This window comes from Lolium rigidum, chromosome 6, assembly GCF_022539505.1.
Source record: "Lolium rigidum isolate FL_2022 chromosome 6, APGP_CSIRO_Lrig_0.1, whole genome shotgun sequence".
In the NCBI taxonomy this organism is placed as follows: domain Eukaryota; kingdom Viridiplantae; phylum Streptophyta; class Magnoliopsida; order Poales; family Poaceae; genus Lolium; species Lolium rigidum.
Genome location: NC_061513.1, coordinates 249,914,015 through 249,933,918, shown reverse-complemented (window position 1 = coordinate 249,933,918; position 19,904 = coordinate 249,914,015). Strand labels below are relative to the sequence as shown.

At 46.5% G+C, this 19,904-nt stretch overlaps 1 protein-coding gene across 1 annotated transcript; it reads left to right on the top strand.

The window, feature by feature from the left end:
- The first annotated feature begins 1,033 nt into the window (after window positions 1-1,033).
- On the top strand, window positions 1,034-4,687 carry LOC124661281 (protein DJ-1 homolog A-like). Its single transcript, XM_047199144.1, has 7 exons — window positions 1,034-1,357; window positions 1,552-1,701; window positions 1,819-2,001; window positions 2,420-2,500; window positions 3,711-3,914; window positions 3,996-4,136; window positions 4,322-4,687. The coding sequence occupies exons 1-7, from the start codon at window positions 1,034-1,036 to the stop codon at window positions 4,520-4,522; spliced, it is 1,284 nt and encodes a 427-aa protein (XP_047055100.1). The 3' UTR covers window positions 4,523-4,687.
- Window positions 4,688-19,904: the final 15,217 nt, after the last annotated feature.

Below are 19,904 nucleotides of genomic sequence, written 5' to 3'. Positions count from 1 at the left end.
ACGAACTCAAAGAGTCTCTCAGAATTTTTAACTTGTACGACACGAAACCGTCGGCTCCGCCTCCTATATAAGAGGGAGTCGAGGGACAAAGAAAAGATCGATTTCATGAGTTGTAAAACTAAACTCATGAACTCATGTATAATGCAATAAATAGTTGTAAGCATTCTTTCGATACAGAGGGGCCGGGTCGTTGCTCTCCGTTTTAAAAAGAAAAAAACAGTTAGAGAGTAATCAAAAATTGAGTCGGGTGTTGGACGACGTGGCGACGCTTTCTCTATAAGCAGCAGCACTTAAAGCACTTGGCTTGGTAGATGCTCTAAGAGCATGTCTAACAGACCCCCTAAAAGGGCGAACCCCGTAAAATAACCGCCGAAATACAGGGTAGGGCTCTACCCGGCCATCTAGCAGACCCCGTAAAACAGGCTCCGTGTCGGTTTTTTACAGTTTCGACTAGGGGTGGCTTCTCGCCCCCTACTTGTGCGGGGCGGGAGAGGAAATACATGGCAAACCCCCTATCCCATTTCAGCTAGAGCACACGGACATTTCAGAATTCCCACCCATTTTCCCCGCGCCGCCGCCATAGCCACCCGTGTGCCACCGCATGAAACAAAATATTCCGTATGATTCTGTTTTACAGGGTGGAGATACGGGATCTGCTAGCTCGAACAAGTTTTCACCGTTAGAAAATAAATACAGGACTCATACTCGCGTTTTACGGGGCAGAAAAATAGAGTGCGTTAGACATGTTCTATAATCATCCACAACCACGAGGTACCAATCGAGTACAGCAAGAATCCACTAGTACTAGTCTATCCAGAAAATGGACAGCGACGAACAGCGACGGGAAGACTCGCTGACACCTGCCTGCCTCCGGCACCGGCGGTCCGCCCTCACCTCAGCAAATCAAAGCTCCAACCCAAAACCAACTACTGTACTGTACTCTCGCTGGAAAGAAAACAAAGCAAGAACGCGAGACTTCCAGAACGCACCACCTTTCCGCCGAGCAAGGCAGGAATCCCGCCCCACCACCCGGATGGCCGCCGCTTCTTCCTCGCTGGCGAGGCGCGCCGTCTCCTGGCGCCGCCTGCTCCTCTCCCGCGCCTTCGCCGCCGCCGCCGCCCCGGCCCCGGCCAAGCGGGTGCTCCTGCCGGTCGCCAACGGCACGGAGCCGATCGAGGCGGCCGCCACCGCCGACGTCCTCAACCGCGCCGGCGTGCGGATCACCGTCGCGACCGTCGCCTCGGCGCCCGCCGGGGACGAGGGACTCCTCGTGGAGGCCGCCTACGGTGTCAAGCTCGTCGCCGACGGCCGCGTCGCCGACCTGGAAGACGAGGCCTTCGACCTCATCGCCCTGCCGGTGCGTCCGGCAACCACACTCTCCTTGTGCCCCCAAATTTGCTTCTTTCTTCAGTTAACAACCGCCCAGTCTGTGCCTTACTGTTCCATTGGTGTTCGCGCTCTCTGTAACCTCCAAATGTTTGTCCGTGAGACTAGTGTTTCTTTATCTTGATGTGGCCTGATCAATTGATCCCGCTTGTTGACTCGGCGCAGGGGGGAATGCCGGGATCGGCTAATCTCAGAGATTGCAAGGTACTGGAGAAGATGGTCAAGAAGCATGCAGAGGAAGGGGGGCTCTACGGCGCCATCTGCGCCGCGCCGGCAGTGGCATTGGCACATTGGGGCATGCTCAAAGGGCTAAAGGTGAATAATTAGTGATCCACATTTAAGTTATCTTGTTGACTGTTATGAGTTGTGGTTTTGCTGGAAAGATGGATCGCGCGTGGTGACAGATCCGCACCCTATGTTATGTTACTTCAGGCCACTTGCTATCCGTCATTCATGGACAAGTTCCCTTCTGATGTGATCCCCGCGAACTCGAGAGTGGTGGTGGATAGGAATGCAGTGACTAGCCAGGGCCCGGGAACGTCAGTTGAGTTTGCTCTTGCTTTGGTGGAGCAGCTATATGGGAAAGACAAGATGGAGGAGGTTGCTGGACCTTTGGTAAGCAACCTGCATCTGTTTTCTCTCTGCTATGCTAACTGATGTTCTGTTTTTTACATTGTAACCGGAACAGATGATCCCGTATCGTAAAGAACGATGCCCACATTAGTGAGAAGCTAGAAATTGCTTATGCACACCTTTGCCGATTTGATGTGAATCAGTTGACTGAATGATTTGTTTGCTTTCGTCCTACAATTTTTTAAGTATCGTACGCTGGGATTGTATTTACTCCCGCGGGGCTGGTATCATCTGACGTGCTAACTGAAACACCCTTCCATTCTGTTAATAAGATCATGTATAATTTGTATCAAGTTTTCGCTAGTAGCTCTATAATGGAACCTTTTGTGTTCATATTTCATCAATGTCAGTGACTTGAACTTATACTATCTATTGTTTCTGAATTCTTTTTGTCATTTAGTATGTCAGCCCTCAAGACAGAGCTGAATATGCCACCGAAGAACTTAATCCGGTCAAATGGAAATGCAGTGGTACACCTCAGGTATGAGACAAAATGAATTCCACTTGTTAAGAAAAGGACGACCATTCTTCTGGGTTGATTTGTGCTTTCTTCCCCAAGGAAAGGAACACCTGTGTTTCATGTACTGCTTTTGATAAACCTTTTGCAAGAGTAACCAAGTGCAACCTTCTCCTGGACTTGCTTTCTCTATTCTCTTTCTCTTGCAGTCCTTGTATGCCGACCTTAAAATAAATGTATGTGATTACAGACATTTTGTCAAGAGCTACTTTGTGTTTTCTTCCCTAAGGAACTCCTGTGTTTCATGTCAAGAGCGCGCTAGATATCTAAGTACATTTGAATTCTCAAGTCCCTTTTTACTCAACTTTGGTCGCCCTCTGCCCCTCCTACTATTTTCCCTGCCATTTAGAACCCCACTGGTGCTTCTGGTGGCCTCCGCTGGATATGCCCAAACCACCTTAGTTGGTTTTGGACTAGCTTCTCTTCAATCGATGCTACACCTACCTTATCATGTATTACCTCATGCGCTAATTCGGTCCTTTCTTGTGTGGCTGCACATCACATCTCTGTGACACTCATTTGTTGGATATGTTGTCGTTTAGTGGGCCAACATTCCGCTCCATATAGCATCGTGGGTCTGATCGCCGTCCTATGGAACTTACCTCTTAGCTTTTGTGGGACCCTCTTGTCACATAGGGTCCCAGATGCTTGCCGGCACTTTATCCATCCTGCCTTGATCATGTGGCAAAAATCCTCATCGATATCACAATTGCTTTGTGGCACTGATCCCAAGTGCCGGAGGGAGTCCCTCTTAGTCATTAAGAATGATCATTAATTCATATCAGCATATTTTAATCCTTCAGATAGATAATCTATCTAGATAATCTATCTATCAGTGTATTTATTTGGTTAATGTGGAAGCGGATAGTCACAGACGTTCAAATGAGTTGTATAGTGCCTTAAATTAAATGTGTGTCTTCTTGTATTAACCTTTCAAAATATATTACTAAAAAAAACATATGTTATTAGTTTGCAAGTAATTGGCTCATTTGAGAATTGACTGATATGGACAGGAGCTAGGAGTGGAATGTATTTGTTGAGGACCACTGTAAATACATTAGTCAATATGGCAGAGTTTGATATGATGCTTTACTGCTAACACTTATTACGAAGTTTAATCTGAATTGGGCTTAATATACATGCATCATTGTTTCTTCTCTTATATCCCCTGCAGGTTCTTGTGCCGGTGGCTAATGGCTCAGAGGAAATGGAAGCTCTAAATTTAATAGATATCTTGCGTAGAGCAGGCGCAAATGTTATCGTTGCGTCAGTTGAGGATAATTTGCAAATCGTGACCCGTCGCCACAAGTTTAATCTAGTAGCTGATATGATGTTGGATGAAGCTGCTAAACTGGAATTTGATCTGATTGTCATGCCGGTACACAGCTGTAGAATTCTTCTTCTTGTATAGTGCAACATTTGAGAGTACTTCACTGACACTGGTGTCTGTTGCACACAGGGTGGTTTACTGGGTGCTGAAAAGTTTGCTAGTACAGAGAAGCTTGTTGATTTACTAAAGAAACAGGCAGAATCTAATAAACCTTATGGTGCAATATGTGCTTCCCCAGCTCATGTCCTCGAGCCTCACGGTTTACTGAAGGTACTCCCTTGTATAGTTGTATGCCTTAATGACAATATGCACATCATGTGCATCATAAATCATTATGATCGTACGGCGTCTTGTTTCCTGTAGAGAGAACAGTAAACACATTACTACCAAAATTCCGAGGTTAATTCATTAACTTTTAGGCTGAGTTGACTTAGAGGATTTTTCCATCATTGTAGGGCAAGAAGGCGACAGCATTTCCACCCATGGCACATCTGCTTACAGATCAGAGCCATTGTGAGAACAGGGTTGTTATCGATGGTAACCTTATCACTAGCAGAGCTCCAGGGACTGCAACAGAGTTCGCGGTGGCCATTGTTGATAAGCTATTTGGTCGAGAGAAAGCTCTCAGTATAGCGAAGGAGTTGATTTTTATGTGATTGCAAAGGAGCTGGTGTTATGTGTAGCGCAATCATGTGGATAACCTGTTAGCGATGCTCCTACGTACATATGCCTGTGCTGCTCGGAACTGCCTGTGCATTTGCTCGAACTACAGTCTGTAAATTGAGCAGCGGATGCACAACATCTTTCCATGGGCAAATGAAGTTATCTTCCTAGACTTGTCGAGGCACTGAGAAGCTGCAATAAGTTCTCACAGTCAACTGTTAATAAGCTGTTTGGTCTGAGAGAAATCTTTTGTCCTTTCTGCTCTGTATGTTGTAAGTTGTAACCTGTACACAAAAGTATAATAAGCTATGCGTTGCACTCTTCTTTTGTTAACACATGTGTATGCAACTGTAGTTCATCTGTTTGAGGATCTACCTTGGATACAGATAAAAGCACTAAGTAACCGCATGTACCTTTGCAGACAAATATGTTTCTTCTTGTTTACCAACCCATGCTATTTCTGTGTGCCTTATATTTGTGGTCTGCAAGTGCTTTGTTGTTGGAGGCCTCTTGTTCTTGCTTGGAATTGCCATTTCAGAACACGTCGAGAAAAGCTTAGTAGTCATGAGCTCATGTGTATGAAATGGATGGAGCTTCCCTGCCCACTTTCTAGGAAAATGTAATTGCAAATTTCTTTCCCTTTATCTCTATTCACCCTTTTTAGAGCAATTTGTTTGTCTGTTTTTAAGCATCCTTCTGAATTCTGATTGACAAAGTTCCACTGATACAAGATCTGTCCATGCCTCCCTGTCATCTATCATGAAATAGCCCCATCTCTGAATATTTACCACCTATGAATATTCTCTGTTTCATTTTTCTATAATATATGTGTTGTTAGGGTGTCCTTTTAAACACCCCACATGCTATCTTCATTCCAAAATATATCGTGTCCTAGAAACGTGCCCTCAACTTTTTCAGTCCGAACCATTAATTTGTAAGAGGATTATTATGATTTTTCCAGTGAAAATGGTATAGTTGGATTTGTCAAGAAAATATTTATAAATTTATACTCTTTTATCTGTGCACTATCATATCCTTTTAAAAGTAACAATCAAAGTTGTTGTATGTTTTATCTTTGGGACTGCATCTGTTCCTAAAATGCCCATGTATTTTGCATATCTTAAGGCTGTGTGTATCATCATACAAAACAAATTGGTGACAACTAGTTAGCCTGCAATGCACGTCTTAATTAATAAAACCATATAGAATATACTGCCATTCACAATTTTTACAGATTTCTAGTTCCGAACAAAATGACTCTGAATATATGGTTTCCATTTAATCTCTAAATTGAACCGAGCAAATGTCTAATCTATCCTCGGCTTTAATCTATTCCATTTTATTGTAAATGTTCAGATAAGGATTAAGAAAATTTAGAACCGTAGAAGCTATTGATGCAACCGGAAAGGAATAAAGATAATTTACCTGTAACAACTGAAGTCTGCAACTATCAGTTGCCAATAAGAAGTGATATGGAGTTCTACGGCTGGACCATCTTTTTGCAGCAATGAGAAAACTCACAAATTGTTCTGGCATGTGGGCTTGGTCTATAATGACATGATTCATGTTATTTTTCAATCCATACCATCAGGATATAATAAGAGAGATATTTTGAGCATGGCGAAGTGATTAATATCAGCATTATATCAAATCTTATAGGCAAGATCACAGGGTAGTACTAAAAGAATTAGCATAAACTGCAAAACGTTCAGAGACAGATGTAGGTCCTCGATCAAAACAGGTGAGATTTCGATTTGCTTCTCAGTTCTCACTTAGAACAACTGCTTGGCAGGAACAAAATGAAGAATCGAACAGAATCAAAAGAACACATGCGTATGATACTGATCCAGTTTCAAAGGTAATACAGTACTGTACATGATTTTGAGTGAAACCGGAAGAGAAGGGTATTAGGATACCCCTGTTTTCTCACCTGGGAAGAGAGGTCAAACCAGATCGAGCCGCTGTGAAGTAGTGGAGGGCGAGCCAGTCAGCAGCTGTGTGTCACACGGACTCCATGTCGAGCGGCGAGTCCCATGCACCGACCACCGACGGCGTAAACTCAACGCTGCGCGCGCGAGTTCGAAACCGTTTCGGTCTCGTCCGTCCCGCCCAACCATAAGTATCCGGAGCCAACCCAAGACTGCCGCACACATTTTCGACGAATCCTTCCGATCCAACAACGAGATGGCCGCCGCCGTGGATTCCCGCAAGCGCTGCGTGGCCGCGTTCCTGGACGAGCCGTCCCCGGCGCCGCCCCACCTCGCCAACAAGCGCGGTCGCTTTGTGCCCTGCGCCACCTCCATGGCTCCTTTGCCGCCGTTCGACGCGCTCGACGCCTTCCGCCGCGTGTTCCCGGACGCCGACCCCCGCGGCCTGGAGGCCTGCTTCGCCGCCTCGGGCCGCGACATCAACGCCGCCGTGCACGCGTACCGCGCCCAGCAGGCCAGGGACGCACTGGCGCGCCACCTCGCCTCCGCGGCAGCAGGCGGCGACGACGAGCGCTGCGCCGCCGTCCTCGTGGAGCAGATGGGGGCGGCGACCGACGTGGACGACGCCAAGAACCGCGCCACGTGGATGCTGGGACTGATCAGGAGCGCCACCGCAGAGCGCGCCGCGCACGAGGAGACGGCTGTTAGCATGATCACTTGTGTCATAGCTAGTTTAGCTGCATGTTTGTTTTTCCTTTGCGTGTACGTGCCATGGGTGCGTGTGTGAGCATGTCCGCCGGCCGGGCACACGACCTCCTCTAGCACAACCTCGTGGGATGGCACGTTGGTAGGTGCTGGGAGTGGCGAGAGTTTAGGATCGCTAGTTGATCCTCTTTGCATGTAGCCTGATATAAAGGAATGAGAAAAAAAGAAAAGCCGCAGTTAGTGTGCGCGGCACAAAAATTCCCAAGTGTCAAAACATTCAGATAGCGTTGAGTTTCAGGTTAGCAGCCGCAGATCGCCGTCCGGCGACGACAAGTGGTATCAGAGCCACAACGAGCACTTCGTGGAGCCATGGCGGGATCGAACGACGGAGCGAGAACGCGGAGTGGTGCCGCGGGCGGGTCGAGGACGCCGTCGCGCAGCACGCACTCACGATCTCCGTCAAGGTCGCCGCCGCCCAGGTCAGGGACTCCGGATCGGCGCAGTGGCCGATGCTAACTAAGACGAACTACATCGACTGGTCTGTGTTGATGCAGGTCATGATGGAAGCCAGGTACATCTGGGACGCCGTCGATCACGGCATGGTCGAGCACCACGAGGACAGGATGACCATGGAGGCCATTCTGCGGTCTGTCCCCACGGACATGATCAGTTCCCTCACCCGCAAGCCTACGGCAAAGGATGCCTGGGACGCCATCAAGACCATGTGTTTGGGAGGTGAGCGCGTTCGTCAGGCGAAGCGGCAGTCGCTGACGAAGGAATTCGAGAACATCGAGTTCAAGAGTGGGGAATCGGTCCTCGATAACTCCATGAGGATCGGCGGCCTGGTCGCCAACCTCAAGACCCTCGGCAGCAGTCGACGAGGAAGACGCCGTCCACAAGTTTCTGCGCGTCGTACCGCCAAAGTACTCGCAGATCGCGCTCTCCATCGAGACACTCGTCGATATCTCCACGCTCAGCATCGAGGACCTCACTGGGCGCATCAACGCTGCTGAGGATCGGTACGAGAAGGACATCGTCGGCGGCGCCGTTGGCAGTCTGCTCCTCACTGAGGAGGAGTGGATGGAACGTGCCAAGCTCCGGGAGAAAGGCGGCGGGTCATCGCGGCCCACGTCGTCTAACAAGGGCAGCGGCAGGAGCAGCGACAAGCGTCAGAACAAGGACGGCAAGAAGAAGGGCGATGCGTCCAAGGACGGCTCGTCCAGCGGTGGCCGTGGGCCAACAGGTGTCAAGGGCGCCTGCCACAACTGCGGGATCGTCGGGCACTATGCTCGCGATTGCCGCAAGCCGCGCAAGGAGCGGAAGCAGGAGGCGCACCTGACGCAGGCGAGCGAGGATCAGCCTTCTCTGCTGATGGTGGTGTGCATCGGCTCGATTCAAATCGCCGAAGCGCCGGCAGACGAGCAGGTGTTCCTGAACGAGGAAAAGGTGATCCCCAAGACAGGCGCGCCGGACGTGTGGTACCTGGACACCGGAGCCAGCAACCACATGACCGGCGACCGGCACATGTTCACGGCGTTCACTAGTAGAAAAACGCTCATCTATACCGGTTCCAGAGGGGCATTCGTACCGGTTGAGAAACCGGTATTAATTATCCGGCACTAAAGGCCCCCCCCTTTCGTACCGGTTGCTTACGAACCGGTATAAAAGGGGCCTCCACGTGGGCCACCAGGAGAGCTCAGGGCCAAGGAGCTTTGGTACCGGTTGGTAATACGAACCGGTACCAAAGGTTCCCACCCGCGGCAGGGAATTTGCCCAAATCTCTGCCGCGGCGAGAATTGGATTTTTAGGGTTTTTGGAGGGGTTTAGGGATATCGGTTTGTTTCATATCGCGTCGATGCACCGAAACGCGTTTGGGTTTAGGTAGTACATGAAGATCAAGATGATGCATAGCAAGTTGGTGCATATAATATAACACACATGTAATTGCATAAGATCGCAAATTAAGTAGCACTATGCATGAAGATCGATCTTCATGCATAGTGGTACTCTCCGAGGCGTACTCTATATATGTCTATTACATGTAGCATAGTGGTACTCTTCGAGTCAACTATATATGTAACATGTACATCTTCATTCATAGTGGTACTCGCGAATGGTGGTATGACGTCCCGAAGGAAAAATCCCGCCAATTCCTCGCCTATTGCTATGAAGCGGTCATCGATTGAGAGCTTGTTCCGCTTTCTTGCCAACTATAAAAGAATAAGATACAAATGAATACATGAAACAACTATTACTGAAACTCAGCACAACTTATGATAAGAAAACAAATTTGTGAAGATTGTTTTTGTACCTCTTTATTTCTTTCATTATTCGTTCTCTCGCTGACAATTCTGCGGATGTACTCGCAAACGAAGAATCCACGGAGATCGGTCCCTTGTGGTTGTTGCGGGCATTTCTTTACAAGAATATAATTCAATCAAACAATAGTCAAGTATGATAATTAAAGGTGTGTGGACCTAGGTAGTACTACTTACTTTCGCACGCCATCGCAGTTTCGGTGTCCATTCACGGGACGTATCTTCCTTGATGAAAGTTTGCCATACGCTGCTCGACAAAAGAAAATGCATAAAAGAGTCATCAATTAGTTCAAAGCAGGAAATTAACGAAACAAACCGATAAGAATTAAAATTACCTTCTGAGCATTAAATAACAAGACACGTATAGTTCCGATTTTTTGCTTAGTGAGTCAAAGACTTCAACTTCTCCAATTTCCATATTGATGACGAGAAGAATAAAGTGAAACCTACGCACGTTTCAATATGTAGTGTCATATATATAAGTCATTAGTTAAAATTTTGACATACGGTGAGCAAAATATAATGTGTTATAAGACAGTAAAACTCACTCGAAGTTGTAAGGCCAAATTATTAGCTTTTTGTCACGTTGTCGCTTCAAAAACCTTAGCAAAGTCTGCGGTGTATCCTTATTATAGAGGGGATCTTCTATGGTTTTAACATGCATTGTGTGCGGGTCAATGAACTCAATGTCTGTGATATCGTCCCTTTTGCATTCGAGCATCTTCGATCTGCATAATATAGCGCACAAAAGATTATAATCTGCAGACAATGAACGAGCTGAGCTAAAGACTTCTCAAATTAAATAAATAAATCACTTACAGACAATAGCAACTGATGATTGATTTGTCGAGGGCCCGGAGATTATATAACTGAAAGAGTTCGGCGAAGTCAACGTTCACACAGTACTCCTGGAAGTAGTGCTCTTCCCTAACTCGCACCATGATAGTCTCGATCCCTTCCTTTGAGGAATTAAGGTACCACGAATGCAAGTTACGCATACATGTTGGTACCTTCCTGAGATTCTCGACCAAATCTTTCCCTTGAACAAATTGATATGCTCGTTCAGCGAAGGCGTAATCAGTTGCGTCTTGTCGAGAACTTTGAACGGGCTTCCCGTCAAACACCTTGAGAGGGGCGACCGATTGAACGGGTTGTTGTCCGAGCTGGTAGACTTGGTGTATCCCTTTTATCTCCCTGATACCCGATTGAACGGGTTTTGTCGCCTCGATCATCTTGTCATACGACCTTTCAATAGAACGCGCATAGTCAGATGGCGGCGATGGTACAGGGTCATATAGATTCTCAACGGTACGCACAACTTTCACCGGATCTAGTGTCTTCTCGAAAGGTATCTCTGGCACTTTCGGTGCAAATTTTTTTTTCAACTCGGCCTGAACGGCCTCCGCGTTTTCCTCGGGAGTTTTTTCCCAAGGTAACTTCTCGCAGGGCGGCAGTTGTTTCTCCTTTCTAGCTTTCTTCCTAGGCGGCGTACCGTTCCGCTTAACGGACGCTGTCTTACGCGGAGGATCTCGAGATGGTGGACTCACGCTGGGGTCCCTCTCAGGTAGGTGTGGACTACATGCAACTGGAAAAAAAATCTCGGTTACGACCCCATACGTAACTGGAAAAATCTCACTTTCGTCCCACGTGCAACTAGTAAAATCTTAGTTACGACCCACATATAACTGAGAAAAATCTCAGCCAATGCATATCTAAAGTGGCATGAATAAAAACGTAATCCAATAGCCTAGGATATTTTTCGCAGTTGCAATTTCTTTTTTGCACAAAACAACAACAAAGCACAAAAGAAAGTAAAAAGGCAAAAAAAAAATTACTGAACGCCACATGCTACAAAGACACGGCAAGACGCAAAGCAAATCAACGCTTCACAAAGCAATAATGAGTGGCATCCCACGGGAAAAAAAAACAGCCTACAACACCTATGGAGAAAAAGGATGGCTATCACAGAAATGTAAGATTGCACAGATAGGATCAGGTGACTGAGATTTAATAAATCTCAGGCTCCTGATTTCTAGCAATTCCGTTATTAAAAACTTCACTCATAGATCGGGTCTCCACTCCTCCCGACGTCGGCGAAACCGACCGGAGGAGGGGAAACCGATCTATGGAGGAGGCTGAGTCGGGGCGGCTAGGGCTTTTTCTGAAAAGGCGGTGGCTACAGGGACGTCCGCTTAAGTTGATAACACAGCGCCCCCGCGTTGGATTAATTCACGTGCGGGTATGCATTCCATAATTCCTTCCTTAATACCATCGCCATCGGGCATCTGAGATCAACACATGCCATGCACCGACAACCGTTTTGGTCTCGTCCGTCCCGCCCAACCATAAGTATCTGGAGCCAGCCCAAGACTGCCGCACACATTTTCGACGAATCCTTCCGATCCAACAACGAGATGGCCGCCGCCGTGGATTCCCGCAAGCGCTGCGTCGCCGCGTTCCTGGACGAGCCGTCCCTGGCGCCGCCCCACCTCGCCAACAAGCGCGGTCGCTTTGTGCCCTGCGCCGCCTCCATGGCTCCTTTGCCGCCGTTCGACGCGCTCGACGCCTTCCGCCGCGTGTTCCCGGACGCCGACCCCCGCGGCCTGGAGGCCTGCTTCGCCGCCTCGGGCCGCGACATCAACGCCGCCGTGCACGCGTACCGCGCCCAGCAGGCCAGGGACGCACTGGCGCGCCACCTCGCCTCCGCGGCAGCAGGCGGCGACGACGAGCGCTGCGCCGCCGTCCTCGTGGAGCAGATGGGGGCGGCGACCGACGTGGACGACGCCAAGAACCGCGCCACGTGGATGCTGGGACTGATCAGGAGCGCCACCGCAGAGCGCGCCGCGCACGAGGAGACGGCTGTTAGCATGATCACTTGTGTCATAGCTAGTTTAGCTGCATGTTTGTTTTTCCTTTGCGTGTACGTGCCATGGGTGCGTGTGTGAGCATGTCCGCCGGCCGGGCACACGACCTCCTCTAGCACAACCTCGTGGGATGGCACGTTGGTAGGTGCTGGGAGTGGCGAGAGTTTAGGATCGCTAGTTGATCCTCTTTGCATGTAGCCTGATATAAAGGAATGAGAAAAAAAGAAAAGCCGCAGTTAGTGTGCGCGGCACAAAAATTCCCAAGTGTCAAAACATTCAGATAGCGTTGAGTTTCAGGTTAGCAGCCGCAGATCGCCGTCCGGCGACGACAAGTGGTATCAGAGCCACAACGAGCACTTCGTGGAGCCATGGCGGGATCGAACGACGGAGCGAGAACGCGGAGTGGTGCCGCGGGCGGGTCGAGGACGCCGTCGCGCAGCACGCACTCACGATCTCCGTCAAGGTCGCCGCCGCCCAGGTCAGGGACTCCGGATCGGCGCAGTGGCCGATGCTAACTAAGACGAACTACATCGACTGGTCTGTGTTGATGCAGGTCATGATGGAAGCCAGGTACATCTGGGACGCCGTCGATCACGGCATGGTCGAGCACCACGAGGACAGGATGACCATGGAGGCCATTCTGCGGTCTGTCCCCACGGACATGATCAGTTCCTCACCCGCAAGCCTACGGCAAAGGATGCCTGGGACGCCATCAAGACCATGTGTTTGGGAGGTGAGCGCGTTCGTCAGGCGAAGCGGCAGTCGCTGACGAAGGAATTCGAGAACATCGAGTTCAAGAGTGGGGAATCGGTCCTCGATTTCTGCTCTGTATGTTGTAAGTTGTAACCTGTACACAGAAGTATAATAAGCTATGCATTGCACTCTTGTTTTGTTAATACATGTGTATGCAACTGTAGTTCATCTGTTTGAGGATCTACCTTGGCTACAGATAAAAGTACTAATTAACCGCATGTACCTTTGCAAACCATATGTTTCTTCTTGTTTACCAACCCATGCTATTTCTATGTGCCTTATATTTGTGGTCTGCGAGTGCTTTGTTCTTGGAGGCCACTTGTTCTTGCTTGGAATTGCCATTTCAGAACACTTTGAGAAAAGCTTAGTAGTCATGAGGTACTGTGTATGAAGAAGAAGGTCGCGGAGCTGGAGATGGCCAACTACGTGCTCAACGTCCGGCCGAGGGACACCGATGGCTGCCGCTTCCAGGCAGCGTACCGTGGGCGGGCGCGTCGGGCTCACCGTCCTCATGGTGTGCGAGGGCGCTGTCACCGCGGCCTCGGTCCGATTGGTTTCCTTTATGCTAATTCTACCTCTTATATAAGAGAATGGTGTGCCCAGATCTCTGCAATTACGGTATGCTACTGGATCGACTCATGAAATGGAGCCAAGAAAAGAAAAGCAGCACAAGGTGTGGATGTAGTTAATAAGATGGTTACCTGAAGGATGGAATCGCTAAGTCCTGCTGCGTTATGTGAACATCAGAATCACCTATTCTCCATCTCCTCGACATGTAGCGGAGCTTCTTCGCCTGCCCGGCCATGGCGCTCTCGTTCTCCTCTCCTCGACAAGCCATGGCACTCTTGCTCTCCTCTCCTCGACAAGCCATGGCGCTCTCGCCTACAGGGTGTATGATCCCTCGGCGCACAAGCTGCACGTTACTCGTGATATGATCTTCGACGAAGGCAGGCCGTGGAGCTGGGAGGTGCCACCTGCAGATGCCGCAGTGGCTGCGATGCACGCTGCTCCAAGCACGTTCACCATCGAGTACACCGTCGCTGCCTCAACAGAAGTTGTACCTGCAAGCGAGGTCGGGCAGAACGAGGGCACCGTCACCGCGGCCTCGGTCCGATTGGTTTCCTTTATGCTAATTCTACCTCTTATATAAGAGATTGGTGTGCCGAGATCTCTGCAATTTCAGTATGCTACTGGATCGACTCATGAAATGGAACCATGAAAAGAAAAGCAGCACAACTTGTGGATGTAGTTAATAAGATGGTTACCTGAAGGATCGAATCGGTAATTCCTGCTGCGTTATGTGAACATCAGAATCACCTATTCTCCATCTCCTCGACATGTAGAGGAGCTTCTTCGCCTGCTCGGCCATGGCGCTCTCGTTCTCCTCTCCTCGACAAGCCATGGCACTCTTGCTCTCCTCTCCTCGACAAGCCATGGCGCTCTCGCTCTCCTCGACAAGTAAAAGTCAAAGTCTAAGTCACACGCGCACCCCGCACGCGGTTGTTGACGATGGTCTTCTATTTATAGAGGAGGCCAGGTTTGAATTTTGGCTGAGGAAAAAGAAAGAAGAGCGGGAAGGAGAGACGATTTGGGTTCTCTCGTCTTCAGTCTGTTGATTGATGGAGAGAATGAAGCCGGAAGGGCCCAGAAATAGTAAGCACACGCATTGGTGAGCTAGCTGGTAGTACGTGGTTGTATTACCTCTAATAACTAGAAGAGACATTACGTATTTCAAGATGGATGACTACCCAGTCTCACCAATGTTAATTTATTACCGTGAGGATACATGGCATGTGTTTCGCCTCATATTCCCTCCCCTCCTTGAGTAAGTGTTTGTTTTGAGTTTTGTATTAGGATTTTTTTCAAACTTTTAACAAAATGAGCAGCAACATATGTGATATCAAATAACTATATTATGAATCTACATTCCAAAATTTCAAAATGGATACAATGAAAAATTTGGTCAAGTTTAATAAAGTTTGTCGTACAATTATTTATGAACCGAGGATTTCCTACATGTGAATTGAACTTAGATCAGCCCTGGCTTATGCATGGGAGCTAGTAACTCGATCCTAACCAGATCGACTGGAACTAGCTAGTCATCGTATATGACCCAAGTCTAGGCCGTCTCTCGAATAAATTTTTGGAAACTAAGGAGAATTCAACAGCAAGCGAAGGCATGAACAGAAACATGAGAAAATAAGCAACAACCATATGCAAATAATCCATTATTATGGCACACATGAAATAATTCAGCACATTAAGTAGCTTCAGCTTTTGCTTTCTCTCCAGTACAACACCACGATAATTAAGAACATCGTTCATCAACTAATCAATCCACACTTTAATTGAACACTGGTGACAACTTACTTACATATATATACCTAATAACAAAACATATTCTCTAGCCAAACAAGTTATCCTAGGATCTCCGCTAGCTATCTCCGCTAGCTACATGGTCACCTTTATCTTGAGGAGGCGAAGTTTGAATGATGGTCTTCTATTTATAAAGGAGGCCAGGTTTGAATTTTAGCTAAGGAAAAAGAAGGAAGAGCGGGAAGGAGACAATTTCGGTTCTCTCATCTTTAATTAGTACTCCCTCCGGTCCGGTATTCTGGACTTATTAGGAATTTCACTACGACCAAGGTGCAAAACTATTGGCTAATTTGAGTCTCGTTTTCCCGTATGACTCCACCAATTAGCATGCCATTTTGATTTTTTCCATTAAGTATGACTATTAAGGTGGGCAAGTGAAGCATCATTTTGGCCCACCTCATGCAAAGAAACCTTTTCACACAACCTAGGAAAAAGGAGAGAGAAGCATGCGTTGTGGCTAGGAGTAAATCTAGGAACAAATAGTTTTTAGGTGTTTTGGAACAAATAGTTTTGGAACAAATGCGTTGTGGCAAGGGAATAAGAAAATTAAATGAAAGCAGACCTTATTTTTTAGGTGTTTTGGAACAAATAGTTTTTCGCAAGGAGCCCAGAATACCGGACCGGAGGAAGCATGTTGATTGATGGAGAGAATGATGGGCCTAGAATAGTAAGCACATTTATTACCGAGCGGATAAATGGCATGTGTTTCGACTCCTATTCCCTCCCTTTGAGTAAGTGTACGCTTTGACTTTTGTATGAGTATGATTTTTTTTTTCAAATTTGATCAACTTTTTACAAAATGAGCAGAAACATATGTGATATCAAATAATTATATTATGAATCTACATTGCAAAAATTGCAAAATGGATATAATGATACTAACTTGAGTCATAAAATATTGCTACTTTTTCAAGAAAGGTGGTCAAGTTTAACAAAGTTTGTCGTACATTTATTTATGAACAGAGGGAGTACGTGGATTTCCTACAGGTGAATTAAACTTAGAGCAGGCCCGGCTTATGCATGGGAGCTAGCAACTCGATCCTAACCAGATCAACTGGAGCTAGCTAGTCATCCTATATCACCCAAGTCTAGGCTGTCTCTAGAATCAATTTTGGGAAACTAAATTAGAATTCAACAGCAAGCGAAGGCATCAACAGAAACAGGAGAAAATAAGCAACAACCATATTCAAATAATCCATATTGTGACACACATGAAATAATTCAGCACATTAAGTACCATCAGCTTTTGCTTTCTCTCCGGTACAACACCACGATAATTAAGAACATCGTAAATCAACTAATCAATCAACAATTTAATTGAACACTAGTGGCAACTTACATATATACCTAATAACTAAACATATTCTCTAGCCAAACAAGTTATCCTAGGATCTCCGCTAGCTACAAGGCCACCTTTATCTTCAAGCTTCCACCAAAGCAGCAACAGTTGCTCAGTCCTACAAAGAGAAAAATTTATTGTTGTCATGTTAAGCCCAAGATACATCACAAAAACTACAAAATGATCAAAGAGGTTGATGCACATGGAGCTTCAGGAGAACCAACACAACACATGACCACACAAAGCTAGCTAGCATCAGGTGGTACAAGCACATCAGGTAGCTATCTTGCAGCAGGAGAAAACACACGCGCGCGCACGCACATACATGAAAAAATAACAGAGCTTGGGCATCCACATAGCTGACATTAGCTATACATCCACATCAGCTGAAGCTCATGTTACCAAGCATATCCATGTGCAGCTATACATGCACATCAGCTCAACCTCATGTTACCAAGCACACTCGTGCGAGCGGATCCAAGCCACCTCCAGCTCTACTTATCCCCTAATGTTACTGCTGACTGCTCCAGGTACCGCCTCCAGCGTCGCGTCAAGCTACCACCAGTCAAGCAACGCTCAATGCTGCAGTACCATCACATCAAGTAATTAAAATGCAAAGTAACCAACTAATTTGAATAGCCTTACTGCAGTGATTAAGTAATTAACAAGCTCAGGAATTCACAGCCCAATAAAATTTCAAAAGCTCCTGAAAATGTTTTAGAGGCAGTGAAACCTGTTAAAGTACCATCACATCATTCCCCCTAGCTTCTTATTTTCTAGGCTCATAAACGATGTAATTATTATTTTATAATCAATAAAGCATGCCAAATGGATTTCCCTAAAAAAAACTCCAGGTTTAGCCCACATCAAATATATATCAGATTTAAGGTTGACATTGATTAAGTCAACTAAACCAATACCTCAAGATAAATTTTGTTTCTTATTAAAATAAGGATTTTATAAAGCAATTTCCAAGTCACACAACAATTTCGCAACAGAAATGTCCTTTGATAAGCAGAAGGCAACTGCAAAATTCATCTCTATAAGGCAGCATCATCGTGTTTATTGAATCACAAAGGAGCAATACAAGTTTCAAAACTATATAGATCCATCTTTTGAACTGGGTACGGTGTGATCCAGCACACATACCTTAACAACCATGATACTGTGAAGCGAAAAGCAACCTGGGTCATTCAATTCCAGATCAGCTCCAACCAGCAAATAGAAGCTCAACACTAAATAGAAATCTGGTTTAAGAACTTAAGCTCCAGGTTCATCCCACGTTGAGTCAAAGTCAGGATTAAGGATTTAAGGTTGACATTGATTAGGTCGACCAAACCAACCCCACAAGTTAACTAGAAAAGTAGATTTATCTATCTAAAACATTCAGCTCACAGCCCAGACGAGAAAAAAGGCACCTGGCAGTGTCAACCCAGTTTACTAAGAAGTGACAGCTTAGTGGTCTACATAGCTGCAGTAAAACAGAAACAACACGTCCAAATTCCGGACAAGTGCTTCTCTTGTGTTGTTCATACTTTAAAGTACATAAATCCACACTTGATTCAAGACACAAAATTTGTGTACCAAGATTTCTGACGGAGGGAACAGAAAAGGAACCTGAAAACTTACCAAAAACACGGAGACGAAGCAAAGGCACCAACGCCACGGTTGCAGGCTTGTAGCGCGGTGAATTCGCCACCATCGCACGGCAGCGATGGCAGAGGTGAATGAGGAAGTAGTCGAAGCCATGGTCCAGCCAGGCCTACAACAAAAATAGAAACGCTTAAATCTCAATATCATAATCTGATATCTATTCTAATCAAAATCAATGAAAAGGAACATAAAATAGAAGACAAATGGTTAGATAAAAAATGGTGAGCAGGCATTGGCTGGGCATTTTCGTGCTCTGGTCAAGTCTCATAATGGATCAGCAATACAGAAGATAAAGTGTATTATGGATTGTGAAATAGTTCACACCATCACTCATAAGGAGAGAGGTGAGAGTGGTATCATAGGTAAATACCGTAATAATAACACGTAAAACTAGAAAGAACATCAAATATGATGGAACTATGATACTACCTCATGATACCATGCATCATGAGGTAGTATCATACTTCAAGTGTTTTGGCTTTTAGATAACTAATACTAGTCTTATAGTGCACACTTCAGATGTTGTGTTAAATAGATAACTAATAAGCTACTACCATAAGCATGCAGCAGGTACCGAAAGACTCATAACGTAGTTTGCGCACTAGTGGTAGCACTGCAAGCTTGGAATATCACCATTTTAAACTAGTTTGCAAAGACACTCACACGGGCCAGCTAATGATCTTATTCTACAAAGAACTTGGCAGGTAATTTTTCTCTTCATCCTGAACAATCAAACGAACTGTGATATGGTTTTCTTCTCTACAGATAGGTTTGCTTTTTTTAGATGCTACAGAGAGGATTGCTACTTTATGGATGCTATAAAAGGATTTTGGAGCCAAAACCAAAAAAGAAAATTAAACAAAAGACCATGGTTCTCCAATTCCACCTCTTTTGCACATTATTCTCAGCAGCCAGTGCACCACGAAAGTATCCAACTTTCGAAAAGGGACTCTAATTTATGAAGAAATTAATCAAATAGTCATGAACTACATTTGACAAGAATATTTTAAATACCAAATCTGAACAACTGATTGATTGTAACAGACCTACAAGACATGACACGGACCTAGGAGACAACGATTTATAACTCCCTGCAGCAGCAGCCCCCCGTCGTCGGCTAGGTCAGGGAAGGAATGCTGGCAACACCTCACAGTTCTCGGTCCAGGCGGCAGCAAGACCCGGTCAGGAGGGCACATGGCATGGTGGCGGCGTCATCTGCCGGTGCTAGCAAGAGCACGCCACTGCACGCGGTCGCCACACAACAGCGAGCTTCGCAGCTCCTCTCCTCAACCTCTCAATCTCCCATATCAGCTAGAACTAACCGCAGTCCACTTGGACAATATCCCAATGATAAAAATATGTATCAGCCATCCTAGTCCACTTTGCCAAAGTCCAAAACACACACAGTAGCTCAACAACAAATAGACAGCAATGTGACA